The sequence below is a fragment of the Peromyscus eremicus genome, chromosome 8b (assembly GCF_949786415.1).
Source record: "Peromyscus eremicus chromosome 8b, PerEre_H2_v1, whole genome shotgun sequence".
Taxonomy (NCBI): Eukaryota; Metazoa; Chordata; class Mammalia; order Rodentia; family Cricetidae; genus Peromyscus; species Peromyscus eremicus.
In genome coordinates, this window is record NC_081424.1 from 56,617,313 (window position 1) to 56,645,294 (window position 27,982).

At 41.4% G+C, this 27,982-nt stretch overlaps 1 protein-coding gene across 3 annotated transcripts in view; it reads right to left on the reverse strand.

The window, feature by feature from the left end:
- Prkn (parkin RBR E3 ubiquitin protein ligase) overlaps positions 1–27,982 on the reverse strand; it is a 1,191,501-nt gene that overhangs the window by 802,379 nt on the left and 361,140 nt on the right. For all 3 annotated transcript variants that reach the window (XM_059272846.1, XM_059272847.1, XM_059272845.1), the window contains exon 3: positions 1,726–1,966. In XM_059272846.1, the coding sequence (XP_059128829.1) occupies positions 1,726–1,966 (241 nt within the window). The remainder of the gene's footprint in view (positions 1–1,725; positions 1,967–27,982) is intronic.

Below are 27,982 nucleotides of genomic sequence, written 5' to 3' on the forward strand. Positions count from 1 at the left end.
TTTGGCCTCATATCCATTCTTTCCTGTGGTAAACCCTTCAGCAGGACTTGCAAGCTGAGGGCAGACAAGCTCATGCTGGCTTAGGAGACTGTCCTTGAGCAACAGTTTTTGGGGGTGCTGAATTATAAGTTCGAGGCACTGCCCTTGGCAGCTGGCTACCTCTCCACAATTTCTATTCTCTTGCCTCTCTTGGGAGCCATCCTGGTGGTTGTTCTCATCTAGCCGACTTCGGCTCCTTTTCATTTTAGGACCTCTTTGTCCTGGGTGCGCTTTCCTTTATGCGGTGAGTTTGCAGTTATTTGCCTTGGTTAGGAGCAGTACACCTAACTTCTGGGGCAATCCACTCTCCCATGGAACTACAGCTGGGAACTGTGTTACTGTACTATGTTGTTCTTTGTTGTTGATGTTCCTTCTTTTCTTACTACAAGATCATTGATGGTCTTAAAAATCAATTGAACAGTATTGAGGGATTTATCAAGAGTTATTTTTTTATTATTTTTAAACTTCAACCTTTCTGGCCCCAGGATCTCTGGTGCTGAGAAAGCCATTCTAACCCAGGCCTATCTATGTCTATGTGGGAGAAGAAATAAACTACTCTGGAGAGTCAGTTATTGGTTTTTATCTGTATGCACAGTCCAAATTACTATTGTTCTGCCATTATTTATTCATATCAGACAATAAATGCTTAAGGAAATATATTAATATCATCAAGGTAATAAAATGATGATTGTCTTCTAGGGTTTGGCTTTCTGTATCTCCTCTAAACCTAATAACAAATATGTTATTAAGATGTGGAACAATTGGGACCTCAGGAGTGGGATTAATGTCATAAAAAAAAATCATGATTGATCACTACAGTCAAACAAGAGAATAGTTCATCTTGATATATAGGCATCCAGACAATAGGAACCACGAAATATGTCTCTGGCATGAGGATTATTTTGAGCCATTGTTTGAATAAACAATAGGACCATCATTTGCTTTTTTAGGCGTAGAATCCCTTCTGTAATGTGAAGACATGGTCTTCATCTGCTCAGGGAAAGGCACCAACATGGTGCCTTCTTAGAAACAGATGCCAGGCCCTTCTAGACCCCCAACCTCCCACTGCCTCCACCTTAGATGGTCCAGCTTCCAGAACTGTGAGAAACACTTCCCCATGCACTAGACATGATCAGTCTTGCACATTTGCCACTACATAAATTCACTGAGATAATGCATTTGTTTACCATGGAAAATGCTTGAAATGACTACACTGACATCATGACCCTGAACCAGAGAATGTGCAAGAGTACTTAAAAACACCTTTGCCTTTTTAAACTTTCTCTGCATGACTAAAAATATAGTCAAGGAAAATACATTTAAGAACATAAAAAAATTAGAGAAAAGCAAAGTGTGTGCTCCCAGTTGTACACCTAAACCCTAACAGAGCTTGATACATCTTTACCACCCCAGCACCTCAAAGGAGAAACAGAGACCATATTGGTCATGGTCCATCCCTTCTGTCTGCTCTCCTGTGGCCTCCATTTTACTGTATTTATGTACTATTGCACGTACTCCCCTCACTTCCACAACTATGGACTCTCAGGATGTCCCCTATGGTGACTTGGAGATTTCAGCCCCAAACATATCATGAGCCAAGTGTGTACCAAGTGAGGACACTCTCTCTGGAGAATCAGCTAACAAACAAAACTGTTCGGTAGCCTTGAGCAGAGTCACTGCAGTTACCTGGACCTCTGGCTGCTTCTGAATCACTCCTGCTGCCTGTGTCCAGAATGACCGCCAGCCCCACGGAGTCTGCTGGCAGGATATGGCTGCTGAGGTCCACCCTTGTCAAGCCCGTGGACTCCCATACAGAGCCCCCTGAGATGCTGTGGGGCTTGTCCTCTCCAGATGCACTTGTTTCATGATTTTTTCTCCACGGTCTCTGTACGATGTGAACAATGCTCTGCTGTTCCAGGTCACAGCTCTAGGAGAGGGGCAGGCAGAAAGACGAGAAAATGGAAAGCATTACATGCAGGTGGAGCTTAAGCTGTCCACAGTTCCGGAGTGTGCAAAACTAATGTAAAGGCTACTTCAGTTCAATGCCTACCAGCATTGGTGGCACTGAGTGGAAAGCAGGATGTGTTTGATTGACTTAGAAACACTCTGCCAATGGGGCCACAGAACTTACACACTGCATGTGACAGGCGGGAAGCATGGAACTGGGGACATTTGAGGGAAGGGGAACACAAAAAGAGAAAACTATGGAAACATCAAAAGTTTATGGAACCTAGTAGGAAAACAGATCCTCATGCACCATAAGTGCCCTGCAAGTAATATTCGTTAAAGACTGATTTACCTCTCAAGTGCTTGGTCCTTAACTCATTTAATTTAAACACCGGTAGTCATTTCTGTGTTATAAAAGCACCGAGGGTTATTATCAATTACTAGGCATTTCTCCACAGAATCCTAATGACTGTGGCAGATTGTACACCTACTCTCTGTCCCTGCTGCCACCAGCAAGTGTGCTGCAGCACCACTGGGGAAGCCAGGGAAGGGTTTGTTGGCCCTTCTGCCTCCCTGCCATTAACATCAGTGAACATTTACAATAGAAACTTTTGTGTTCCTATCTTGTTCTTCATGAACAGGAGCCTGTAAAATCTAGAATGAAAATTAAGAGTTGATATTTGCTAAGGCAAGAGCTAGACCACCTTAGGTCAAGTCCTAGTTCAGAATAAGTAATAAACAGAAGCTCCATTCTTCTGAATTTCCTAACAGCTAGGATCTGGCTCCCTCACTAATGTGTCCACATCTCTCTGTTCTTTGACTTGTGGCTATCCTGTCATTATGGGAATGGTCAATAGATACCTGTGTACAAGACAACTACATAAAGGCCACACTGCATTCTTCCTCATTCCTTGTCTTCCTCCAGCAATCTCTTCACTGTTGCTGTCAAAACCCTCTGAGAACATTGTCTCTGCCACTCAGCTGAACCCCCTGCCGAGCACACTGCAGCTTGGTGCTTGCCCCATCCAGTCAGGAGGTCATTAGAATGTGAGCATTCTAATGTCTTACCACCCTCCTGTTCTGGCCTCTAATACACTGACAGGTTTGTGTAACACAAATTCCTAAATGGTCTTATAATAAAAACCCAGGCCAGATATTGAGGTAAATGCTGAAAGATCAGCAAGACAAAGGAACAAGCCACCTCTTACCTCTAGGACTCCTCAGCCTGAAAAAGCCTCTAGCTGAAAGGGATGCTTCTGCTGAAAAGCCTTTAGTTCCTGTCTCCTCATGACTTATATACCTTTCTCCGCTGGGATTAATGGCGTGTGTGCTTCCCAGTACTGAGATTAAAGGTGTGTGCCACCACTGTCTGGCTCTGTTTTCTCTCCTAGACTGAGTCAATCTCATGTAGTCCAGGGTGGCTTTGAACGCACAGAGATCCAGAGGGATCTCTGCCTCATGAGTGCTAGGATTAAAGGTGTGTGCTACCACTGCCTGGCATCTATGTTTAATCTAGTGATTTGTTCTGTCCTCTGATCTTCAGCCAAAGTTTATTAGGGTACCACAGGTTTGCTCTGCCCTTAGTCCCAGGGTCTCCCCACAATGGCTCCTACTCAAGGGTCACTATCTACCACCTCCTTATCATCATCCTCTTTCCCCAAAGCCTCCCCTATCTTATGCCCCTTACTTCTATCAAAGCAACTCCTACAGCACCTCAGGGAACCTCACACCCCCCGTTTTAATGCTGACTTCCACTCTCTGATATTGCTCAGGCTTCAGTCATTGTATGGGGCTTATCCTCCCTGTCTTGTTACATCCAGCAAGGTGTGCAGAGTGACTGATTAGGTCCCAGAAATACCCTTCTCACCTTCAGTCCCCTCATACTATCATTGCTACCTCCCCATATGGGACCTTCATTATTACGATGACTTGGTAATTAATCCCTAAACGTCTGGTTTCTGCTGCTGCAGGCTGTTACACACAATCTTTGGTGTGTGTATCATACTATCACATGACTAGTGTGCTTATTCCTTTCTCCTTTCCATACCTCTGCCAAGTTCTTTTTATGTCCTGTATTTGTACAGAAGGGCCATCCTCCACAAGTACTCATGGCCATGGAGATGCATTAATGGGCACCCACTCTGACCCTTCCTTGTGGTGGTATTGTATTCCCCAAAATACTGTGCACTCTAATAAACTTATCTGGGGTCAGAGACAGAACAGCCACAATATTAAACATGAGGATAGGCAGTGGTAGCACACGCCTTTAATCCTAGCATTCCAGAGGCAGAAATCTATCTGTTCAAGGATACAGCCAAGTATGGTGACTCACACCTTTAATCCCAGAAAGCAAGCCTTTAATCCCAGGGAGTGGTGGTAGAAAGCAGAAAGGTATATAAGGCGTGAGGACCAGAAACTAGAAGTATTTGGCTGGTTAAGCATTTGGCTGGTTAAGCTTTCAGGCTTCTAGCGGCACAGTTCAGCTGAGAGCCATTTGGATATGAGGACACAGAGGTTTCCAGTCTGAGAAAACAAGACCAACTGAGAAGTTGGCCAGGTGAGGTTAGCTGTGGCTTGTTCTGTCTCTCTGACCATCCAACATTTCACCCCAATCAAACCCGGGGCCAGGTTTGATTTTATTAATAAGAATTGTTAAGATTCCTGTTACACTTCCTCCTCACCTTCATTTTATGTTCAGCCATGTGAATGGCCTTGCCACTACTGATCTTAGCAGATATGATGAAATCAAGGGTTGAAAATCGTCTTCCTGGCTACTTAGGTTCTACACTAGAATATGTCTAGAAGCTTCATTCCTTCAGCTCGGGAGCCAGAACTGCACATCTGAGGTAGCCTGAGCTCAGCCACAGAAGGGGCAAGTGCTGCCCCGAGTGCAGCTGAAGACCAAGCTAGCCTTGGCCTGAGCCCCAGCCCCCCTGATGACATGAAGATGTGAAGATGTGTAAGAACACAGACCTGGGTCAATTTCTCCTATGATTCTGTATTTGCTCCTCAGAAATAAAAGGAGATGGCACCCAATGCCCATTCCCATTGGAGCAGGAGACATATTGTCACCCTGTGCCTTGGAATGGGCTCTGATATAGAACCCAGGAACCTCACACCTACAGCCAGAGTCCCAGCAAACCAAGCACTAAGACCTGAGCACACTGAAGCACAAACACATGAGAAAGGAGTCTTGCAAGGAGGAGGAACAAAGTGGGAGGGGCCCCTCAGCACAGCCATATCCCACACCGCCATCTTCCCCAGGAGACACAGACTTACTCTAGTCTCCATGTTCAGAACTGAAGTCCCAGAAAAAAGTGGCACCTTTCTCATCTGAGTCCCATAACACTTTGCCTGCCAAGGTCTACTGATTACAGTGTTTACAGCTTAGTGTGTGTGTGTGTGTGTGTGTGTGTGTGTGTGTGTGTGTGTGTGTGTGTGTGTAGTGTATGGTGTGTGTGTGCACGTTGTATTGTAGTGTGTGCATGTGGTTTTGTGTGTGTGTGTGAGTGTGATGGTGTGTTATGTGTGTGTGGTTTTATGTGGGGGGTGGGGGGTATGCATTGTATTGTGTGTGTGGTGTGTTATGTGTGTGTTATTGTGTGTGATGTGTATTGTGTCTGTGTGTGTATGTGTGAGATGTGTGCAGTCCAAGGTAGTTTAGGAAATGATTATAGCAGTAACTGGTCATACTTAAACATCCGTATTATCCAAAGCCTCACAGAGCCTTTTGAACCTAAGGATGTGGGAACTGAAAAACTAAATGACTGAAGGAAAAAAATACTGAACAGATGAGTAAATGGATGAAAGGATGTAAACAGTCCTGAGCCCTGTTCTTCCAGTGCTTCATGGAAAGCTTGCAGAGTGTGGAAGAAAGGACAGCATGGAAAGACCCATGTGGATCAAACGCTCCAATTTTCATATTGATGCTGATGCTGTCAGCACTGAACACTGTTCAAGAGACTTAGAGAGATGTACAGAGCCCAATACTCATCATGCATCAGTCTTAAAAATGGAAGGTTGTGGTCCCTATCTCGTATATGAATGTGGCCTCAGAATTCTATTTAGTTGTTCCACCCAATGAACCTTATGGAAAACATACAGAGAAGGTAGAACATGCAGAAAGTATGAATGTGGAAATTCTGGCAAAATCTCAGCTTTCTGCAATCTAAAAATTAATAATAATAATAATAATAATAATAATAATAATAATAATAAAGAATTCCTCTCTTGCAAGATTCCCTGGGACAAAAGAGAAGCCTGGACATATTTTCTGGGGAATATATAGAAGAAATGAGATTGATGAGCCATCCTCTCCTCTCACGTCCAGACTTCTCTGGCATTCAGAAGGCTCTGCAAAGGGATTTCAGTAGTTACAGTGGTATTTATAGAACATATTTCCACATCTCTAGCCATGGTTCTGAGATCTGTAATTGCTTAATTCTTTAACTCCCTCACAGAAAATACTGTTGATCTAGAGGTCCCTTTGCCAGATGGTGCTCTTGCATGTCATGCCAGCATAGCCCAGAGCCACACTAATAGCCAATTCCATGGACAATAGGCTGGCAAGTTCAGCTGTGTGGCCATTCCAAAGCCCCAGTAACATGTACTTCACACAATATTCACAAACTCCTCAGATTTCAGACATAGAGATCAGAGGTGAGAGGAAAGGAAAGTGCAGTGATCCTATAAAATTACGGAGTCCCTTGGGGTACAAACGATCTTTCCCCTAAGGACTAATATTCTTGGGAAAAAACAAAACAAAACAAAAATGTTCCCTAATAAGCAGACTGTAGATGCTCATTTTGTATTTGTTTATAATAATTTATTTCCCTTAGAAGAAGGGCAGCAGCATAATTATTTTGTAAGCAAAACAAGTAGATACTCATCCAGGTGGCAAGGTCTTATGCTTCCATCAGAGCTGTGTCTCAGGCTGCCTCCAACAAAACCTTTGGTTCAGTGTGAATAACTTTGGAAAATATTAATCAACTCTCATCCAGGCAGCCACTTTCTGATAATGTCCCCCCCCCACACACACACACAAAAAAAAAAACCCACAAAACAAAACTTTCTTTCTCTAAAAAGGCCCTGTAGAAGGCATGTTGTTAGGATCCAAATATTTCAGAGCTTGGCACTCTAATTAAGACCTTGGAAATGAAAAATTTTAAAGACTTGACAGGGCTTAGCCAGACCACAACTCCTGCACCCAAGGCTCAGGGATCATTTTGGAAAGAGAGCAGAAAGACTGTAAGAGCCAGAGGGTCAAGGGGTTTCCTGTGAGCCTGTGTCTCCTAGGAATGTCAGGAGCCACACCTATACAGTCTCACTAACATGACTTTCTAAACACAAACTGAATAAGGGCAGCACCACAGATATGCTCATATGGACACGGGAAATGCTCTCTGGGCCTCAACTCTATAGAAGAAATTTAGGCAACAAAGGAATTGTTGGGAGAGACAGTCTTCATCCAGGGAAAAGTAGATGGATTGGCTATCCAATACCAAATGGCCACCCTGAAAGCAGTATACAGACAGAACAAGACAGAACATGTTCTTTCTATGCATTTAGGAGAATATACATATTGTGTATGTGTGTGTGTATCAATGTGTGTATCTTTATAAAGGAGGCGGGAGGGAGCCTTCTGTTCTGTGATGAACACAGACGCAGTCAGAGCCCCGCACTAGACAGTCATGTAAGCACCTGAGCTTGGGCTCCCAGCCTTCAGGACGGCCAGAAACAGATTTCTGTTCGTTATAAATTTTCCTTTGTAAGGTATTTGTGTAGCAACTTAATCTAGTCAAAACCAATACTGTTAATGAGTCAGAACTATGCATATCAAGCTAATTGCACATCATTTATTGTGGCCACTGTTGTTCTTTTCATTTCAACTTGTGGAAGATAAGGAGCCACGGAGAAGTTAAACATGGGCCCGTGGTCACCCAGGCTTCAGTGTGAATGGAGGCTACTAGCAGCCTGGTTCAACTGAGTCTGAAACAAAATGGAGACATGGCTGAGGCAGAGTAGGATAAGTCTACAGAGGGCTAGAGAGTGCAAAGTGGGCCTAGAAATTCCAGCAGGACTAGCGTAGGTAGAAAAGATTAAGAAGAAGAGTCTGATGCCTGGTATGTGAAATTCTAGAAAAGACAGTTGCCAGGTAGGGAGGACTGACAATGCCCAGGCATGGGCATGGAGGCACACAGCTGCTATCCCAGTAGTGGGGAGGCAGAAACAGGCTGGTTCCTGGGGTTCAATGGCCACCTAACCTAGTTTATTTGGTTAGTTCCAGGCCAATAAGAAACCATGCCTCCAACAAAAAGTAAAAAGTGCCCGAGGAATGACACCTGAGGTTAACCTCTGACCTCTACAGAGGCTTAGAACAGGCTGAGGCCATGAAGGTGGGTGTGGGCTACAACTGTTTTGATTTTTTTTTTTTTTTTAACCAGCAAGACCTTCTTCATGTAAATGTTACTAGCCAGTTCAATCTTCTGGAAACATCCTTGTATTTTCTTTCTTTCTTTTCTTTTTTTTAATTAAACAACATGTATGTGTGGGTATGATGTGTGTGAGTGTATTATGTGTATGGGCTGGGTAAGTTCATGTGCCTGTGGTGTGAGTGGAAACTGGAGGAAAGTGCTGGGTGCCTCCCCTATCATTCTACACCTTATTCCTTTGAGGTACGGCCTCTCTGTGAATATGAAGCTTGCTTTTAGTTTCCAGCTGCCTGGAAGCCAGCAAACCCTTGTTTCCATTCCCCACAGTGCTGGGGTTGCAGACATTCCTAGGAACATGGTTAGCTGTTATATGGATGCTGAGATACGAACCCAGGTCCTCACTCTTCACTGCAGAGACATCTCTCTGGCTTCTCTTCCTGGTCTTGTGTCTACAGAAGCTTCAGTCAGGATCTGTTCACCATACTCAGTTTTTGTGTTGGCTGAACTGGACCATTCTGAAAGGACACGGCTATTCTCATAGACGGTTCTGAGGGCCTCCACTTAACACTCATGACAGGAAATGAAAAGACCAGGTCTGTGGCCTCCATTGGCTGTCTTACAGCCCACCGTGCTACCAGACACACGGGCTAGACTCAGTGCCCACTGGCTCCAGATGTGAGAGATCACCTGGAGCAGAAACTCCCACTCACTTTGCTTTTACAGTCTCACTCATCACTCCAGTCCGTGGATCCTCCGGGGCTAATGTCTGTGGTCTGTGACTTAGGTCAGGTTATCTTCAGCCTCTTCTGTTACCCAGTTTTAGTTCCCTGTAGGTCTGCTAACTCTATACCATCATACAAAGCATTTCAGAGTATGTTAGTAGCAGGCTATCACATTCCCTATTGTATATAGTTGGCCTTTAAAGTCAGACCGTCTCTGATTTTATTTGAAATTTTAATTCAAATGCTTTTTTTTCTAGAAAAGCAGTCAGCAGTTATCAGGGAAAAATACTCTAAATAAACATTTTAATCTGGTAAGTTATTAATCCAAAAAATTACTTTTCTATTAAAGAGTTCCTTCTTAGGTAATTTTAAAGGAACGTTTTTGGTTTGTTTTTTTTTTTTAATATAACATTTCCCTTTTTGACTGAAAGAAAATTTTGCATGATTACTCCTTTTGCTTTTCCTGAAAATAACTTCTAACAGACATTTTTCTAAGCCCTTAGAGTTTTTAATAATGTATTTGGATGCCAAAGAGAGATAAAATGGCAGTTATTTAGGAAGTCATTTGTGGGTGTTTTTTTAATGGATAAGAATCATTTCATTTGGTTGCTGTGTAAAGGCGACATGTGCCTGGGGATTTTCAGAGCCAGGCAGAGTAACCACAAAGGATTTGTATCCGGTGGCTTCATGGTCTTTACCCCTGGGTACCCTCCATGGTCCTCTGTGAACACCAAATACCAATTTATATTAATTGGATAGGGAGAAAAAAAAAAAAGCAAAAACTATCCCTTCCCTTCAACCTTATCCTTCATTTAAGAAGACTTGAAAACTGGATTCTTTGTGATTTGTGCTTTGAATTATTTCCTGTTTCTTATGACTTTTTTTTTTTTTATAATCAAAGAAATTACACGACACAGAGGTACTGAAAGGGCCCCTCTCTAGTCGCCAGAGGCAGGGTAACACTAATTACCAGAGCAGGTCTGAGCCTTGTCGCCAATGTCCCTCCCATTGCAGGCCTGGACCTTCTTCCTGCTCATTAAGACCTGAAACAGAAGGAGCTCAACAGGGGTGGGGTGGAACCACACATCGATTTGCTATGTGTGAGCTGCAGCAGTAAATGGCATATGTGAGGAAAGTCAGTGCTGTTTAATCAGTGATGTTTGCGATTGACCCTTTCCTAGATGCAAAGAACATCAATAATCAAACCTATACCCACTAACCATGTTATAATTATGTTTTCTTAAGTTAAATATTTTAGTTAATATTCTCACAGTGTTTGGATATAATCCACCCCATTCCTCCCCTCCAGCTCCTCCTGTGCTTATTACTTTTCCCTCCCAACTTCATGTGTTCTCTCTCCCTCTCTCTCTCTAATTTAACAGTCACTGACTTTATTTAGTCTGTCTGTGCACAGGTGTAGAATTACCTACTGAAACACCGGTGCCCTCTCAGGGCCTAGCTCTCTGAAGGAAGGGACTCTCCCTCTCCCAGCAGCCATCTACTGCCAGCGGATCCTCCTATATAGGGGGAGCTTCATGAGCCCCTCCCTCATCCAGGCTGGGATTTTGGCTGGCTTCATCTCGTGCACGTCTCGTACCTACACTCCTGGCTGTTATGAATTAAGATTATGCTTCAAAATGTAAACCTTCAGAAAATGTCTGCTAGTATCATTCATTGTCATTTTATTACTAATTATAATAAGTATTATAAATAAATATATGTATATAGACTCTGAAATACAGAATTAAGTTAATTTTCCAAGTCACTCTATATGTTTCATAGAATTACTGAGGCTAACAAATAGACTTTCTTCATGAGTACATAAGGAAAAACTGGTGAATCTCACAGGGCATGGTAGTAATGACTGTAGTTGTAGCACTTTGAGGGCTGAGGTATGAGGGTCATAAGTTCAAAGTCATCTTCAGCTACATACAGCAAGACACTACACCTGTCTCAAAACAAACAGAAAACATACAAGCAGAGACCACTAATATGCTGGATAATAATAAAATAGTCTACTCTATATCTTAACTTCTTTCTAATTGTATTTCAGCTCAAATGAACCACTCTAGGGTGAAAGACACGAAGTGATCAAACTCTTTAAAATTCCCCATTTCATACCTTGGCTCTCTCTTTTGCGTTCACTTTCTCCAGGCTCAAGGGGGATAGTTATGGGCAAGCAGATTTTCCCAGTGACAGGAAGATGAAATACTTCACAGCAATGGGGCCATTTCTTAAAAATGAGAGGAAATGGGAAGGATGAAAACACCTTTGCATCCTGCTGCAGAGTCAAAGGCTTGGTGGACAGCCAGTGGCCAGATCAGAGAGAAAGGTGGTGGAGTCAATGGAGGGTATGGTCATTTGGAACCTTTCCCTCCAGGGAATATTGGAGCCCCAGAGACTCCATTTTCTATTCTTGCTTCCAAGCCTTACGAAGTGAACAACCTTTCATGATACACTGTGCTTTGAACATTTGAAGCAGCCAGGCCAAGTGCCTGTGACTAGAAGTTATGGGCTGACACAATTCTTCCCTCCTCTTAACTTGATTTACTTAGGCATTTTGTTTTAGCAGTGGGAATACTCCCTATCCATTACTAGATAGACATGCTCCACCAAACCAAGATGCCATCTTCTCCTCTCCATGTTTGTCCCATCATCTCTTTATCCTTTCTGTAATTCCACTTTCTGTAAGAATGTGATGCTTTAGGATGAGCTCTCCCACCCTTTTCTAACAAGACATTTCTCCCACGTTGCACTCTGACCATGGTTTTCTGTGATGCCCAACAGAAGGCTCATTCATCCCTGCCCATTTAGAACTAAAACAGATCGGAAGTGTTAATGGTTGAGCTATACACTTCTATGAACCAGCCCCCAGACTCATATGTTAAAATCGTACCCCCAGTGGCATGATGTTAGAAGGTAGGGCTCCTGGGGTAAAGTTCTCATGCATGGGATTAGTGTCCTTATAGGAAGAAACACTGAGCTCTGCTGTGTGGGTACCAGGAACAACCCATGTGAAAACCAGGAAGCAGGTGTTTGGAATTCTCAAGAACAGTGCTCTAGAACTATGAGCTATGAGTGGTATTTAAGCCATTCAGTCAGTTGATCTGTTGTATACTAGAGCTGAATCAGAAAGCCCAGGGAAGGTTGCTATGTACCCAGAACATACTAATTACTTCACGGTTGCACTAAGTTAGAAGTGGTTTAACCTCATGTTTAGGAGAAACTACTCGGCAAAAGAAGAAATGCTTAGGTCTAGTCAGTGGAGAACCAAAACGACAGTTTTGAAGCCTCTCCCCAAAAAGCATCTAAACCAGGAGCTTCCATTAGAGAAGTCAGAACAACGGATATTACTTCCTCAGTTATATACATGACATAAAGCTGTAAGAAAAAATATACACTCTAGTAAGAGGTGAGAAAAAGTAGTCCACTTGGCATTGATTGCTATTGCATAATGCTGGGGACTGTAATGCATAACTGATTTCCTGCAGTTGTGAGGGTAGAAGATTCAAGAGTAAGTGTTATTAGCCAGCAAGGGACATCTTGGTGTGTCACCCCATTATGGAAGGTAGACAGGAGCAGGGGACAGAGAGGAGGATCTGGAATCACCACCTCTATCCTTTGCTGCTAGTTTTAACCCACTCAGGGGTGCAGAGACCTCATGTACAACACTAACATGGAGGCATGGAAGATCAAGTGTGCAATATGAGGACTTTGGGGCACATTCAAATCACAGAATGGAAAGCCTTCACTGCTGAATGCTCAAAGTCCCTCCCTGAATCAAACATATGCCCTACTGCCGTCTAAGTGGTGCCACCTCCCAGCTGCTCGGATCTGAGTCTTGCTTTCTCTGGACGCTGAGTGGAGCTGGAGTCCCTGTGCAGTACTAGGCTGTGTGGGAAGAAGAGGCAAGTGTGCCAAAGGCAAGCCAGAAGCAGCACAGGCAGGCACTGATATTTATTTATTTTAACAACTGACAGAGACAAACAGCCTCACTCTTTTGCTATAAATTCCTTAAGCTTCTAGCCTTAGGTTCGAATTTCAGATATAAATACTACCCACTGTTACTTATGTCAGCTCCTCTTTCATAATCTAGATATGTTATGTCATGGGCAACAATTTTTTTCTTGGAGATAAATAATATATGAAACAGCTCTCGTCTTTCACACCTATGCTCAAGAGGCCTGCTTGTGATGCCTTCCCGATTCTAGAGGGTGGAAAGACAGGGACCATCATGGGACTCAGGACAAATCCTTAGACAGACATTTGATGGAAAGCCAGGATGAAGAGTGTTTAGCCTCTACCTGCAAGGCTCAGGTCATGGAACTCTGGGTAGGGACAGTGAGGGAATGAAGAAAGGACAGACACACAGACACAAGTTCAATAAAGCTGGGGTCAGGTGGGGCCTGCTATCACTCCTGCCACAACCTGGAACTCCAGCATGTTTATCAGGTACAGTACAGGGGTAGGAGGTCTCTGTGGGTGAGCAGTCTCAGACTGTAAACATCTGGGAGGCAGCTGTTAGTCTTTGCACACACTGACCACTCAGACTCAGACTCCCATGAAGATTTTAGCAACCCTCCTTCAGCATGGCCTATGTTGGTAATGACTTTGCCAAATGTTCCACAGGTCTGAGGTCTTATAGTCCTCGACATGGCCATCCCTGTGTCAAAACACATCTACCCAGGGCTTCCTTTGTTCCCTACAAAGTCCTGTGCTTACACCCCCATTCCTGGTCCTCATTAACTTTCTCCTATAGTGATTTATTCTGGGGGAGCAATGTGCTAAGGTCACAGTCCATGGGGCAGACCCCTGGGTGTCATGGTTATCACATGCAAGCACAATGCAGATCATGGGGCCACCAGTCAGTTTTGATAAGGGAGGAAGATCAGCTGGGCAGTGGGTAAGGACTCTTGGCTTTAGAGCTTTTTACTCAAAAACAATCACAAACATGGCAGCTGAGATTGTTCATCCTTGACTTGTCCCACACTGTTATAAGTGTTCTTAATGCTGTGGATAAAGAAACGTCTCACCAAAGGTTCATTTGGTTTTCTTTTGCTATACAACAATTGAAAACTTTTTCAAATGTCCATTAGCAGGAGTGCTGGTGCAGTGGGGCCAGCACTCTGTGTCCCTCTCTAACAGTGCTAATGAAGCATCCATGTGACATGCCAGGTCCCAGATTTACAGATGTAGCCATACCTTAGTCCATAGGGGATCCGTTCAAACACCCACAACAGATGTCTGAGACCACAAACAAGACACAATGTCAAACACTCTGTGTAATCAAATGGCTAGGAGGTGCTTGGTGGGTGGGAAGCACACACAGCATGGATATGCTGCAGAGAGGGATGGTACACCTCCCAGGTAGGATGCAGCAGGATGCCACAATTTTTTATCAAGCCTTTCAGAATGGCTAAACTTGACTTAAATGACTTAAACTTGAAGATTAGTTCTGACACTATTCATTTTCAGGTTATGGGTTACAGCAGGTTATTGAAACCATATAAGGGAAAGCCAAGATGAGGGCCTATTGTTAACACCCTGGCTTGCTCTCTCAGGAAGTGAATGAGTAAGGGCAGACTACATGGGCATTGGGTCATAAAGAAACTTGTGGGAGAAAATAACTCCATCTTAGTGGGTCAGTTGTAGCTAGAGTTTTCCTGCCTGGCCCACAGTCAGGACAAATCTCTGTCACCTGCCAGTCCCACAGCCACTCAGACCCAACCAAGTAAACACAGAGACTTATATTGCTTACAAACTGTATGGCCGTGCCAGGCTTCTTGCTAACTGTTCTTATATCTTAAATTAATCCATTTCTATAAATCTATACCTTGCCACGTGGCTCATGGCTTACCGGCATCTTCACATGCTGCTTGTCACGGTGCCGGCTGGCAGTGTCTCCTCCCACCTTCCTGTTCTCTCAGTTCTCCTCTCTGTTAGTCCCACCTATACTTCCGGCCTGGCCACTGGCCAATCAGTGTTTTATTTATTGACCAATCAGAGCATTTGACATACGGACTTTCTCTCCCCTCCAATATGTGAGGACATAGAGTTCATCCTTTCTAGAATATGAAGAGTTAAACCACTCTGCTGGAACTGGGGAGCATACCCAACACTGACCTCTTGTGCCTTTGAGTCCCAACCTTAAGAACCATGAGAGGTAAATTTCTGTTTTGTATAAGTTACAGCCTAAGATATTTTGTTGTAGTAACGCAGCAGACCTAGACACTCTCCTGATATTTTCTCCAGCCCAGTTTCAAGTATCGTGCTTAGTATTTGACAGTCATTTAGAGGTCAAGAATACTAAATGAATCAACCAGTATTGCATATGGAGTTTCCATACAGACACCAGCCTTCTATCCAGATCAAAATTGGCCTAAACAGTGCCCAAGATACCAACTAGAAGATATTTTATTCCATCCTATAGCTAGAAAATTAGAATCCATATAGTATGTCCCAGTACTTCCAGGAGTTTCCAACAGTGCTCCTTTGGGTAGCTCCCCACAGTGTTCGCATGGGCAAGGCTGAGGATCTGAGGAGCAGGACCACATTCAACATCTGCCTCTCAGGCCTGCCCTGAGCTCGCACGTGTGTAACCCTCCATTCTGGACACAAAGACACCAGACAATTCTCAACAGTTCTCAACATGGACTCACTAGTGGTGTTAGCAAACTGGGGATCAGCAGGAAGAGGAGTGACTAACCCAGGACCCATATGTCCTCTGTTCTCATTACCACAACCTAAGAACTGTCTGTTGACACACGGAAACCAATTAGCACCAAAGGCTGAGAAGAACAAGTTCCCACAGAAGTGGACTGGAAATACTTTAATCTGTGATGGAGTCTAATAGCTAGCTATGAAAGAAAACATTGTCACTGAACACCAAGCACACAGATGGTTGTGTGCATTAGGACCTTACCAGTATCAAAAGTAGATCAATTCTACCTTATAGGGCACATTTCTAAATTAGCATACAAATAGGAAGACTTGGTATGCCCAGAGGCAAGTGATAATTGTAAGCCTGGTCTGTGTGGAACAGTTGTAAGGCAAAGCCGGGATCAGAAAACACATTTTAAGTTAAGTGAGGCATTGAAGAGGTACATGGGTTTTTCTGGTTTGTAATTTAGTACACTGGCTCCTTATAATACAATACATCCAAAAGAAGATAATTATTTCATAATATAATTAAAAATTTCAAACACTGATTTTATATTCTTTAAAATGTTGGGGACTTGCCGGGCGGTGGTGGCGCACGCCTTTAATCTCAGCACTTGGGAGGCAGAGCCAGGCGGATCTCTGTGAGTTCGAGGCCAGCCTGGACTACCGAGTGAATTCCAGGAAAGGCACAAAGCTACACAGAGAAACCGTGTCTCAGAAAATCAAAAACAAAAAATAAAATGTTGGGGACAAAAATCTAGGACAGAGAACCTAGTGGAAAGTATTGCATAACACTGAGCTTGGGGAGTGAAATTCTGACAAAATCCAGGGTTAAAATTAATTTTAAATGTATTGAAAATACTTTGTGTAGGAATAAAAATGTCATAAGAGTAAATATCCACTTCCTTCCACATATACATACATGCATACATACACAATAACATATATATATATATGCGTGTGTATGTGTGTGTGTGTGTGTAGACTTATGAGAGAGAGGAAGAGGGGTAGAGAGAGACAGACAGACAGACAGACAGACAGAGAAAGGTTATATGTGGTTCTGTCCCTGAATTTACACTTTCACACAAGTTATTCATGTTGGCTTTCCATCTGGAACATACTATGGTAGATCTGTTATTTTCAATTAGTTGATAGGATTTCAGATACAATAAAATACCCCTCTTATTTGAAGAGTGTAAGTATAATTAAGAGTTCATTATTTACAATTCTGTAACTACTTTAGTATGAAGTGTACTGTTCATTCAAGTATTTCTGAGCATCTTTTAGGGGACAGACACTGTGCTATTGGGGAGTGAAAGAGGAACAGAAGTTATTCAAGTTCTCTAATGTCATTAGCATTCTCCCAGAAAAAGTAAAACAGTAGAGTAGGTTTTTCATTGGCCTAGATCAAATGTTTCTAAAGCTCAAATAAAAACATAAATATGCCAATTATCTAGAAGTCCTAGGAAGCAGACAGTGAGGGGGGCTTAGCTCTGGAAAACACCAAATGTAACATAAAGCCTCTGTATGAATCCTGTGGCACTCCACCATGTTGAACAGATTCAACAGGACACCAAGGCAGAAGATGAATACTCAAGTGTTCTCTAAATGTGTACCCATAACACGGCTTCTAGAAGCACAGTCGGACATGTTCTGTATCTTGAACTTGGTGAGACTCTAAAACTAGCTCCAAATCAAGATGTAACAAAATGCAGTCAGGCTCCATTGCCACGCCCATGGACTCAATCAACCATGGTTTAACCATTGGGAAAGGGCAATTTCATCTGCCACACGTGCACCCGCACTCCCACCACCATCCCCTAAACAGTACGGCAGCACTCACACAGTGCTCACACTGCACTGTCGGTGACATGCAACCAAGGATGTGTGCAGGCATGCATGAATGCCATGCCATTCTGAGAAGAGCTGCTCAGTGTCTGCAGGATTCCCAGAAGCAATTCAGCCCAGAAACTGAAGGACAACTGCATGAGTGCGTTTTTACTATATCAGGTTTTTAAAAATCTTCTAGCTAAAACATTCCTTGGCAAAAACAAATGAGAAATTACAAGATTTAATATGAAGATATGGAACACTTTAAAATTGAAGATAAAGTGTTTAAAGATCCATATAAATGGATAAAAGGCATAACAACCTGCAAAATACACATATGAGTATTAAAATCCATAAAGGTGATGAAATCTGCTCTAATAAAATAAACACATCAGCTCTGTTCCCATTTGCACCAGTCATAGTGATGGCATCTCAAAAGCTTGGCAGTATTCTCTGTGTCCCTGTCCCAGGCAACCTGGATACTGCTGTGAGGGGTGGGGACACACAAACACACATACAGAAGGGGGGGGGGAGAGAAAGGGAGGGAGGGAGAGAACTGGAGCAGGTGCACACCATGGCCATACATTTCTGTCTTAGGGATTTGCTCTCAGAACCACACACCACCAGAGAAACCAAAGGACATGCAAACAGTGACTGGGTGTGAGAGCTGTACAACAGAAGAACACTAGGACAACACAGATGCCCATCCACAGAGACATGAAATCTTTGTGCAGAGAGGGAAGAGCTTTAACAACTGGCACCATTACTGTAAAGAACAAAGGACACTGTGAACATACTGAAATAACAAGTAGGTAAAACAGCTCTCCTTGCCAAGGGAAAGAGAACACGTGAGGTGTGTACCTGTGTGTGTGTGTATGTGTGTGTGTGTGTGTGTGTAGTGTGTGTGTGTGTGTGTGTAGTGTGTGTGTCTGTATGTATGTATGTGTGTATGTATGTATGTGTGTGTATATGTATGTATGTGTGTATGTATGTATGTGTGTATGTATGTATGTGTGTGTATGTATGTATGTGTGTATGTATGTATGTGTGTGTGTGTATGTATGTATAAATAACAGTATGGCTTGAATTTTGAACCATGTAATGTTTTATGTGATCAAGAAATTAAGCTAAATAAAAAGGAAAGTGTTGTGAAATATTAGTTGAAGGTGTATTACATTTGTTTATGCTGTGAAACATTTGTTTAATGATTCAAAGATGTGTTGCATTCCTTTATGTTGCATTTGTTTAACTCTGTGAAGCTGTGTTACTGTGCCTGTCTAAAACACCTGATGGTCTAATAAAGAACTGAACAGCCAATAGCAAGGCAGGAGAAAGGATGGGAGGGTCTGGCAGGCAGAGAGGATAAATAAGAGGAGAAATCTGGAAGGAGAGATCCAGGAGCAAGAAAAGGAGGAGAGGAGAACATCAGGGGCCAGCCACTAGCTGCAAGCAAGACACAGGGTAACAAGAAAGGTATATAGAAATAGAGAAAGATAAAAGCCCAAAGGCAAAAGGTAGATGGGATAATTTAAGTTAAGAAAAGCTGGCTAGAAACAAGCCGAACTAAGGTTGGGCATTCACAAAGAATAAATCTTTGTGTGATTTATTTGGGAGCTGAGTGGTGGGCCTCCAAAGAGCCAAAGAGTAAAAACAACAGGAAAGAGAATAAAATTTAATATTATCAGAAGTAAATACCTTAAAAACATATATTAATAATATGTGTGAGTCAAATTAGTTAGAATGATTTCTAAATACAGTGCTATTCTTTCTCTTTTGTATAAATAAAGGAACTAGAAGAAAATGTATTGCTGCCTGGGGGACCAGCCTCCAGATATCCTAGGGCTTGAAAGGAATCCATGGCATAGGCACATACTGGACTTTTCTATCTAAGGGGGATAGGGGAAAAGACATTCACATACTCTCTTGATGGTTTCCTTCAGACCTTTTCTTTATTCTTCTTCTGCATTCTCTATTCTTTATTTTCCTGGTGATTTCCTTCTCTCATTCTTGATGTTCTCCTTCTAACTCTCATTCTTGATGTTTTCCTTCTAGCCCATTTTAACTCTCTCTAACTCTATCTCTATTCTTTCCCTTACAGCTTATACACTCCAGCAAAATCTTTCAGGTAATCTATAAACTACAATGTGGTTACATTTTTCAAGTGAATGATTGCAATGAATACAAAACAAACAGCAAAGAACAGCATGTTTTCCATATCCCTTACATGATTAAACATTTCATGTATTACAGGTGAAAAACAAATTATCCTAAGAACTCACATATATCCATACCCAAGCAACTTGTTATAGATTTACCATGCAGACAAGTTAGATATTTTTCTCAATTAGGTCTTTTACTGGCAGGCTGCATTTTGCAGTTACAAAGAAAGGGCCAATTACTTTATTACTTATCTTATAACGAATCTTAAAGGAATCACAAACCTAAACATTTATATATGAAAATGAATGGATCAGGTCTACTTTAAATATTTAGGGTGCATACCCACTCATCAATAGCTTTTTTTATATCAGGGAATTGAGGATAGAAATGGGTATAACGAATTAATCATCACCTTTGGTGATCAACCAATCCTAGCAAGAAAGGTGCATTAGCTGGTAATAATTGGGCTATTTTGTTCTTTTTCCCTGACCTTAATGAGTTCCTCACTCAACTCTGTGCCTTTCTAAAATTTTAGATTATCTTCTTGGGTTTTTCATCTCAAAGCTATTTGACAAAAACATCTTAGTCTAACTAAGTTATTTTCAAAGCTTTTTTTTTTCAGCTATTATGCACTCTGAAACCTGTGAACACATCTCCCAACATTAACGTTAAAAGAATTTAAGCTAGTAGGGCTACTGGGACTCAATTGTTTTTCTTAATCATTAACCTAAGCCACAGTCTATATGGCTCCTCACTAGAAACTCATGTGTTCTAGCTGTGTGACACTACCTTGTTTTATTTTTATTAATCAAAACTCTCGTATAAACTAACATTATTATTATCAATTAGACAGTACAGTTTAGGAAGAAATCATCTTCATAATAATCCACAGGTAAAAATGCCCAGTAGAACAGAATGCTTCCATGAGATAAATACACTACATTACAGGCAGTGGGCATCTCCTCACACCCATTCACACCATGCCAGATACCAGAGAAAGATGGCAGCAGCAAACATGTAAAGGCACAGCAGAAGTAAAAGACATTCCAGTGTCTGTGTTCTCAGGGCCTTGTCTGTCTGAGATTGACCCATCAGAGAGTTTCCTCCTGGTGGGCTGACACCTTGAACTTCAATTGCTACCTGCTGTTCCTCTGACATAGCCACCAGCAGAAATGCTGTCCTTTATGAAGTCTCTTATTTTCAGTGATATACGTGTAGGAATTCTGAACCTCTGTTTACATATGTTAAGACAGAAAAAAAGCTATTCAACACTGATATTTTTTATAAACCAGGCTTCTTGCCATGGCAGAAGGAATGGGGACAGTAAAAAACAGCTCATGGTGTTGGATTTGAAGCTAAAGGGATACCGTGTACTTAAAGAATATTTTTAAAAATAACACCTCTCATTAGGAAACTTTCCAAGTACATCCTAAGCACCAGGAAAATGATTCCCACATTCTTACTCATCAGGCTTACCAACAGGACCAACTCGGACTCAGTTCTCTTTTATTTATGCCACTATTGACATCATATTCTATCTTGACGCAAATTCAGAGATCATGATACTTATTAACAAAAGAATCAATTCATATATATGTCTAGAATGGTGGACTTTAAGACAGAACTAGAATACCATAATAGCATGAAAATATTATCAGCTGTTAATGTCATCAATATCTGTTCATAAATACAGTTGGTTTTTAAGTCTGTTTGAATCAAGATCCAAACAGAACTTACATCTTATGATCATATGATATGTATTTCATGGTTCTTTTTCTCTCTCTTTCATTTAAATTTTTAAAAATTTTATTATACCAGATTTCACAAGACATTTTTATGTAATAATACAATGCATTTGCAGCATATTTTTCTGTTGCTGGAGAATTTCTCTCCAGCTCCCGCCACCAAGTCCCGCCAGTCCCAGAGCCCACTTATAAAATAAACACACAGACTCTTACATTATTTAAACTGCTTGGCCATTAGCTCAGGCCTGTTATTGTCTAGCTCTTACTCTTATATTTAGCCCATTTCTATTAATCTTTACTTTGCCACATGGCTCATGGCTTACTGGTACCTTACATCTTCCTTGTCCTGATGGCGGCTGGCAGTGTCTCTCCCTCAGCCTTCCACTTCCCAGCATTCTCCTCCTTGTCCCGCCTATACTTTCTGCCTAGCCAATGGCCAATCAGTGATTTATTTACTGACCAATCAGCAACACACTTGACATACAGACCATCCCACAGCATTTTTCTTATATCTGTCTTTTGTTTTAATAATTTTTACAAGGACATGATTCATCTACAATGAATTTCTCCATTTCAAAGTATACAAGTCATCAGTTTTACATATATTCACAAGGATATAGAGCAAACATTGTTAATTTGTCAAAGTTTTCTCTCATCTCCCTTTTTTCTTTGCAAATGACTTTTGAAGAAAAAAAAATGGACTGATGACCTTGAAGAGTTTTTGATAACATAAATGTTTCTGATTGTTTGAGTGGTGTATGTTTAATTTTGAGTGATGTATGTTTAAAGAGTTTCTCCCCTCTGGTTTCCTGACCTCTCTTAGTTGGAACTAGAAACTGGGTCTGATTTAGGGCAGACACGTTTGAGGGGACTGCCTCCAGAGGCTGCTTGATCAGTCAAGCGCAATGTGCTATTGTGGAAGCAACTGGCTGCATCTTGGTATTTCATTTTGTGAGAGTCCAAATGCTGCCAGCTAGCAAGAGGGTTCTTTTCCCACATCAGTTAAAAAATTAAAAGGCAGGAAAACTGCTCAGCACAAAGAGAATGTTACTGTCAAGCATTAGGGACTTCTCTGGAAGGCGCCCTACAGAACCAGGAGACTACTGACCTAAGGTCTTTGGGTTTGCACTGAACTTGAACATTCCCCGACCTGTGACTTTATTCATCCATCCACTCTATTGGTCTTCAGGTGTGCATGTGTCCTTTCTCGTACTTGAGTTGGGTCCCTTGTTTCTGTCCAGGAACACAGAAATAGCTGCTGGTTGAGTGGGGACTGTTACCTATTAGAATGGACCTCAGACCTCTGTTTACAGACTGTAATAGATGAAAAAGAGAAACTTAATAGGGAAAGAAAATGAAGGCAAAGAGGTGTGTATGGAGACTCTTCTATCTTTCTCTCTCTGCCCAGGGACCAGGGCCTCATAGTCACCAGTCCTACATGAAAGGTACACTAATTTCTAGATGGTAAAATAATGGCCTTACAATTTTAGCATCTATTTTTCAATCTTTGTGAAATATTTTGATAAATATAAAACTTTCCTCAATTCTAATTATTTGGATCAAGGAACCCATCTCACATAGAAAGGCAGAATAACACTACTCCTTTCTCAGATTATCACTGACATAAAGACATTGACTTGAACAATGAAAAGTGTGTTTTAAAAACTTGTCTGAAACACTGTACATGTAAACCCACTGCAGTTATTGTTTGTATTGGTGGAAAGCTGCAGCCAATGGGACATCTCAGAATGGGCTCTTAAACCTGGTCATAACAGTAGCAGCCTTTGATAGCTTCCCTGATGCCTTATATGTGAAGAAATTCTAGTTTAGGTACATCTTAAAACATACAGTCCTTTGAAGTATTTCTATTTATTTGATGCATCTGTATTTGTATGTTTGTACATGTGTGGGTGCACATGTGTACACACCAGTACACACTACAGCACACATGTGGAAATCAGAGGACAACTTGCAGCAGCCAGTTCTCTCTTTGCACCATGTGGGTCTGGGGATTGTACTCAGGTCCTCATTGTAATAAGACAAGGCTTGGCAGCAAAGGCCCTTACCCTCTTCCTAGCCCCAACATTCTTGATTTAAATGGGATCAACAATTTTCCTAATAAAAGTGGTACTTGAAGACCACTAGCTGGAGGGCGGAAATACTTCTTACTCTTGTATTTGCTGTGGAATAATACTGTTTTACACTGTGAAGATTTGTCTCTGTGATTGGTTTTATAAAGAAGCTGACTGGCCAATAGCTGAACAAGATAAAGTTAGGCAGGAGAGCCAAACTGAAAATGATGGGAAGAAGGGTGGAATTGGTAGTCACCAGAAAATGCAGAGGGTGTAGGAGATGAATGTGCCATGCTATTGTGCCATGGTAAATGTACCACCACATGGCAGAGCATAAATAAGGAATATAGGTTATTTAAATGCCAGAGTTAACTAGTAACAAGCCTAAGCTATTGGCTGAGCATTTGTAATTAATATAAGCCTCAATGTGTTTATTTGGGAACTGGCATGAGGGAAAGAAACTTCAACCTACATGTATTCATCAGTGCTTGTTGATGTTTCAATAGCTGAAAGTAGGGTTCACAGGCTTGCATTTTTTTCTTTTAGGAAGAAACATGTGCTTAATCTGATTCCTCAGTTTCTCATTCAACCCACAGAAGAGATTTGCACATTCCCTTGTCCCTTCTGTCTTAGTACTCACTTTTCTTGATGAGAATTTCAAAGTCATATAACTAAAATGACAAATGTGACTCACTTTTTTTTTCAAAGATGTATTTATTTATTATGTATACAGTATTCTGCCTGCATGTATCCCTGCAGGTCAGAAGAGGGCACCAGATCTCATTACAGATGGTTGTGAGCCTCCATGTGGTTGCTGAGAGTTGAACTCAGGACCTTTGGAAGAGCAAGCAGTGCTCTTAACCTCTGAGTCATCTCTCCAGCTCCCGTGACTCACTTTTAACCTATCTTGTATGTATGGTAGCTTTAGAATAATGCCGCAAGTTGGTGACTAAAACTTGTATATGTTTTTCTTGTCTGGGTTTTGGTTTTGCCCTTTTGTTCTAGGGTAAATCGTGAGGAAAAAATAAACAGCCATAAAGGACAAGGGGAAGCAATGAATTGGGAGATTTGAACGTGAGCTACACAGTTACCATTGGACTAAAATTGCATTCTCAAATATGAGACTATGGTGCTGTGACTGTGCAGGAGAATGCCCTCTATCTCCTTAGTCAAGAATGGCAGGCTGTCTGAATCACAGTTAAAGTCTTGAGGGAAATAGGAAAGGAAGGCCAGGAAGGTGGGGTGGGGGTTGGCAGCAATAAAGAAGGTGTTAATTGTTGAGGAATCTTAGTAAATTCATAACAGGTATCAATTTTATATATACATATATACATATATATATATATATGTATAAACTCAACCTTGTAGAGTTTGAATCCCTTGACAAGAAAGGTGGAGGAGTTACATCTTCAAGCTGCGATATGTAGAATGAGTATTAAAATCAAAGAATATAGTTATCACCCCAAAAATTTTGGAGGGGAAGGTGTTATGTATGGAATACCCAACCTTCCAGGAATGAAGCACTTGACCGATTCTTGTACCTCACTTTTAAAATGTGTATTACCTCCACGATGGAAAAGACATACTTACTTCTGAATGCCAGAAACCTTTGTGCATGTATGGCTCTTCACTACGGTAAAGGAAGAAATGCAGACAAAGTGTGTTGCAGTCAGATTTAAGTTCTGCAACTCACAAAGACTTTGAAAAGAACACGAACGTGAACACATTCCCAAGAACTCCTCACTTGCCAGGCATTAAAGCCAACTGATGCAGTCCAGCAGTCTAACAACATTCACGTGGACTTGCAAGAATAACCCTGGCAAAGGCGGAATGGGTGTGTGCCCTTTCTTAGTGTGGTGGCAACAGAAACAAACCTCTTCTATTTTCACAGCAAAGATAGTTTTCATCATGAACTTCAAACATATCTGTGACTTTGTGAAAGAAGACAGTGTAATAACCAATTATCGTCCTCCCACACATAGCCTGGAGCAGTAGGAAATACAAACAGCAGGAGAAAACACAGCTATGGTGAGCCCTGTTAGCAGGTAGCCAAGAAAACGTGCATGTGATCATCAGGTAATGAGATTCAACTGCAAAATTTTAAAGCTATTTGACAGAATTTATCCATATCTAGATACACAAATATAAATGATCAACTGCGTGTGTAAAAACACATGTATGTGGTCATTGCAGCAACAGTGAACAGCATGCAGAGGAGTCCCAACAGTCACTAACACCTGGCTGTCACTCATACAGTCAAGGTATAAGAATTGATTTATACTCCAAATGCACCCATATAAAAATATGCCAGTTAGTACTCATTAATTACAAACAGTCAGTTGTGGACACTGGGTGTTATTAACCCAGTTATCTATATAATGTATGTGACTTCACATATACATTATAATTATTGAATGTGAATGCAACATAGTAATTAGCTTTCATGAATGAGACTACATGATGAAGAAAGAGACTTCTAGGTTTTACATAGTAAGTTTCTGAAAATTAAAAACCCATTAAGCATATTACTTCAACACTTTTAAAATAACACCTGAGAAAATATTTGCTAGTAAAACATTCAGTTAATCTCTGAATTTGTTTTTTTCAGACTGAAAAGATAATGGTAGAAAACTCCATACTTAAAATGGGGCATTTTTTTCTACTTTCTGGCCAACGTAAGCTGATGGTGATGACTGTCTCCTCTGTTTGTCATTGTTGCCTGTAACTTCTGACTGAACTTCTGAACACAACCTCATTTTACACACAGTGGGTGCAGGTCACTGAATCACCTTCTGTCTGACCAAAAACACATTCATGTTTTAGAACATGTAGTCTCCTCCTGCTAAAGGAGACTTGTATTTGGTTCAGTATGTGTCGATTTTTGGAATGGCCAAGATACTGTAGCTATTATTTCACATAAAACAAATCAGAGAGTCACTAAAATACTAAATGCTACTTCAATTTGTTTTCATAAAAAAACAGATAAATACCAATCCCACTTTGCATGTTAAGTTTGTCTATTCGGTATCTTAAAAATGGTTATGTAGCAGCTTGATCACAGTTCCAGTCTGCATTTACCTTAACAAAATCCTTTCGAAAAAAATATTAAAATAAAACAATTTTGTTAATGTGTATAATACATGTCAACCAAACATCACCAAATTATACAAATCCTAGACCTTTATGAGCTAAACAAATGGAGACCCTACTCTTACTCTAAATGTAAAGAAATATCAACTCTATTTTAGTTGCCAACATTCAAAGTTTGAACAACTTTCAATAAGTAACCTACATGTAGTTTTTCTTAAGAGAAAACAAGCTTGGATAGTGCTTGGTATCTCTATGAAGACATTCAGAGTGAAGACACCACTGCCATATATCTGGTAGACCAGAAGCCCAACTAGTTTATCAGCCACCAAATGCCAGCTTCACTTGTTGCTATCACCTGCCAGGATTTTAGGACTGTGTACACCCAAATTCAACTGTTGAAAGTCTTATCCTGTAGTTGTTGGGTTTTTTTACTCTTTAGGGGGGCACCCATCTTGGGAGATAATAATCACACATGGAGACTTTTTCTTACTTATAAATGCCCAGCCTTAGCTTGGCCTGTTTCTAGCCAGCTTTTCTTAACTTAAATTATCACATCTACATTATGCCTCTGAGCTTTTTACCTTTCTATATTCTGTATCTCTTTCTTTACTTCTTACTCCATGGCTTGCTTGTAGCTACATGGCTGGCCCCTGATGTTCTCCTCTCCTCCTTTCTTTTGTACTTTGATCTTCTCTTCCCAGATTTCTCCTCCTATTTATTCTCTCTGCCTGCCAGCCCTGCCTATCATTTCTGCTGCCTTTCTATTGGCCATTTGGCTCTTTATCACACAAATCAAGTGTTTTAGACAGGCAAAGTAACACAGCTTCAAAGAATTAAACAAATGCAACATAAAAGAATGCAACACATCTTTCCATCATTAAACAAATGTTCCACAGCATAAACAAATGTATCACATCTTAATATTCTACAACATTATCCCAAGGGAGAAAGGCAATCAATAGTCTTGCCCAACTTTAAAGCCTCTGACCTCAAGAATGACCAACCCAGCATTGCATCTCCAATGGTACAATTGTGGTAATTTCATTTGTAGATAACCGACAGCTGTCTAATTGGACTTAAAGCCCACTCACTAGGAGGGAATTTATGCCTGGTACTATAACCTGGCCCACTACCCCTAGGTGGTACGTTTCTAGCCCCTAGAGGAGCACCTAGTACTGTTGCTTTCCTGAACCAGGATAATCTCTAACTGTATTCTGAGTTCTGACCCTTGATGAGTGTGTAGCTCTCTCTCATCAAAAACGCTCCTTTTTGCAGAAGATGAAGAC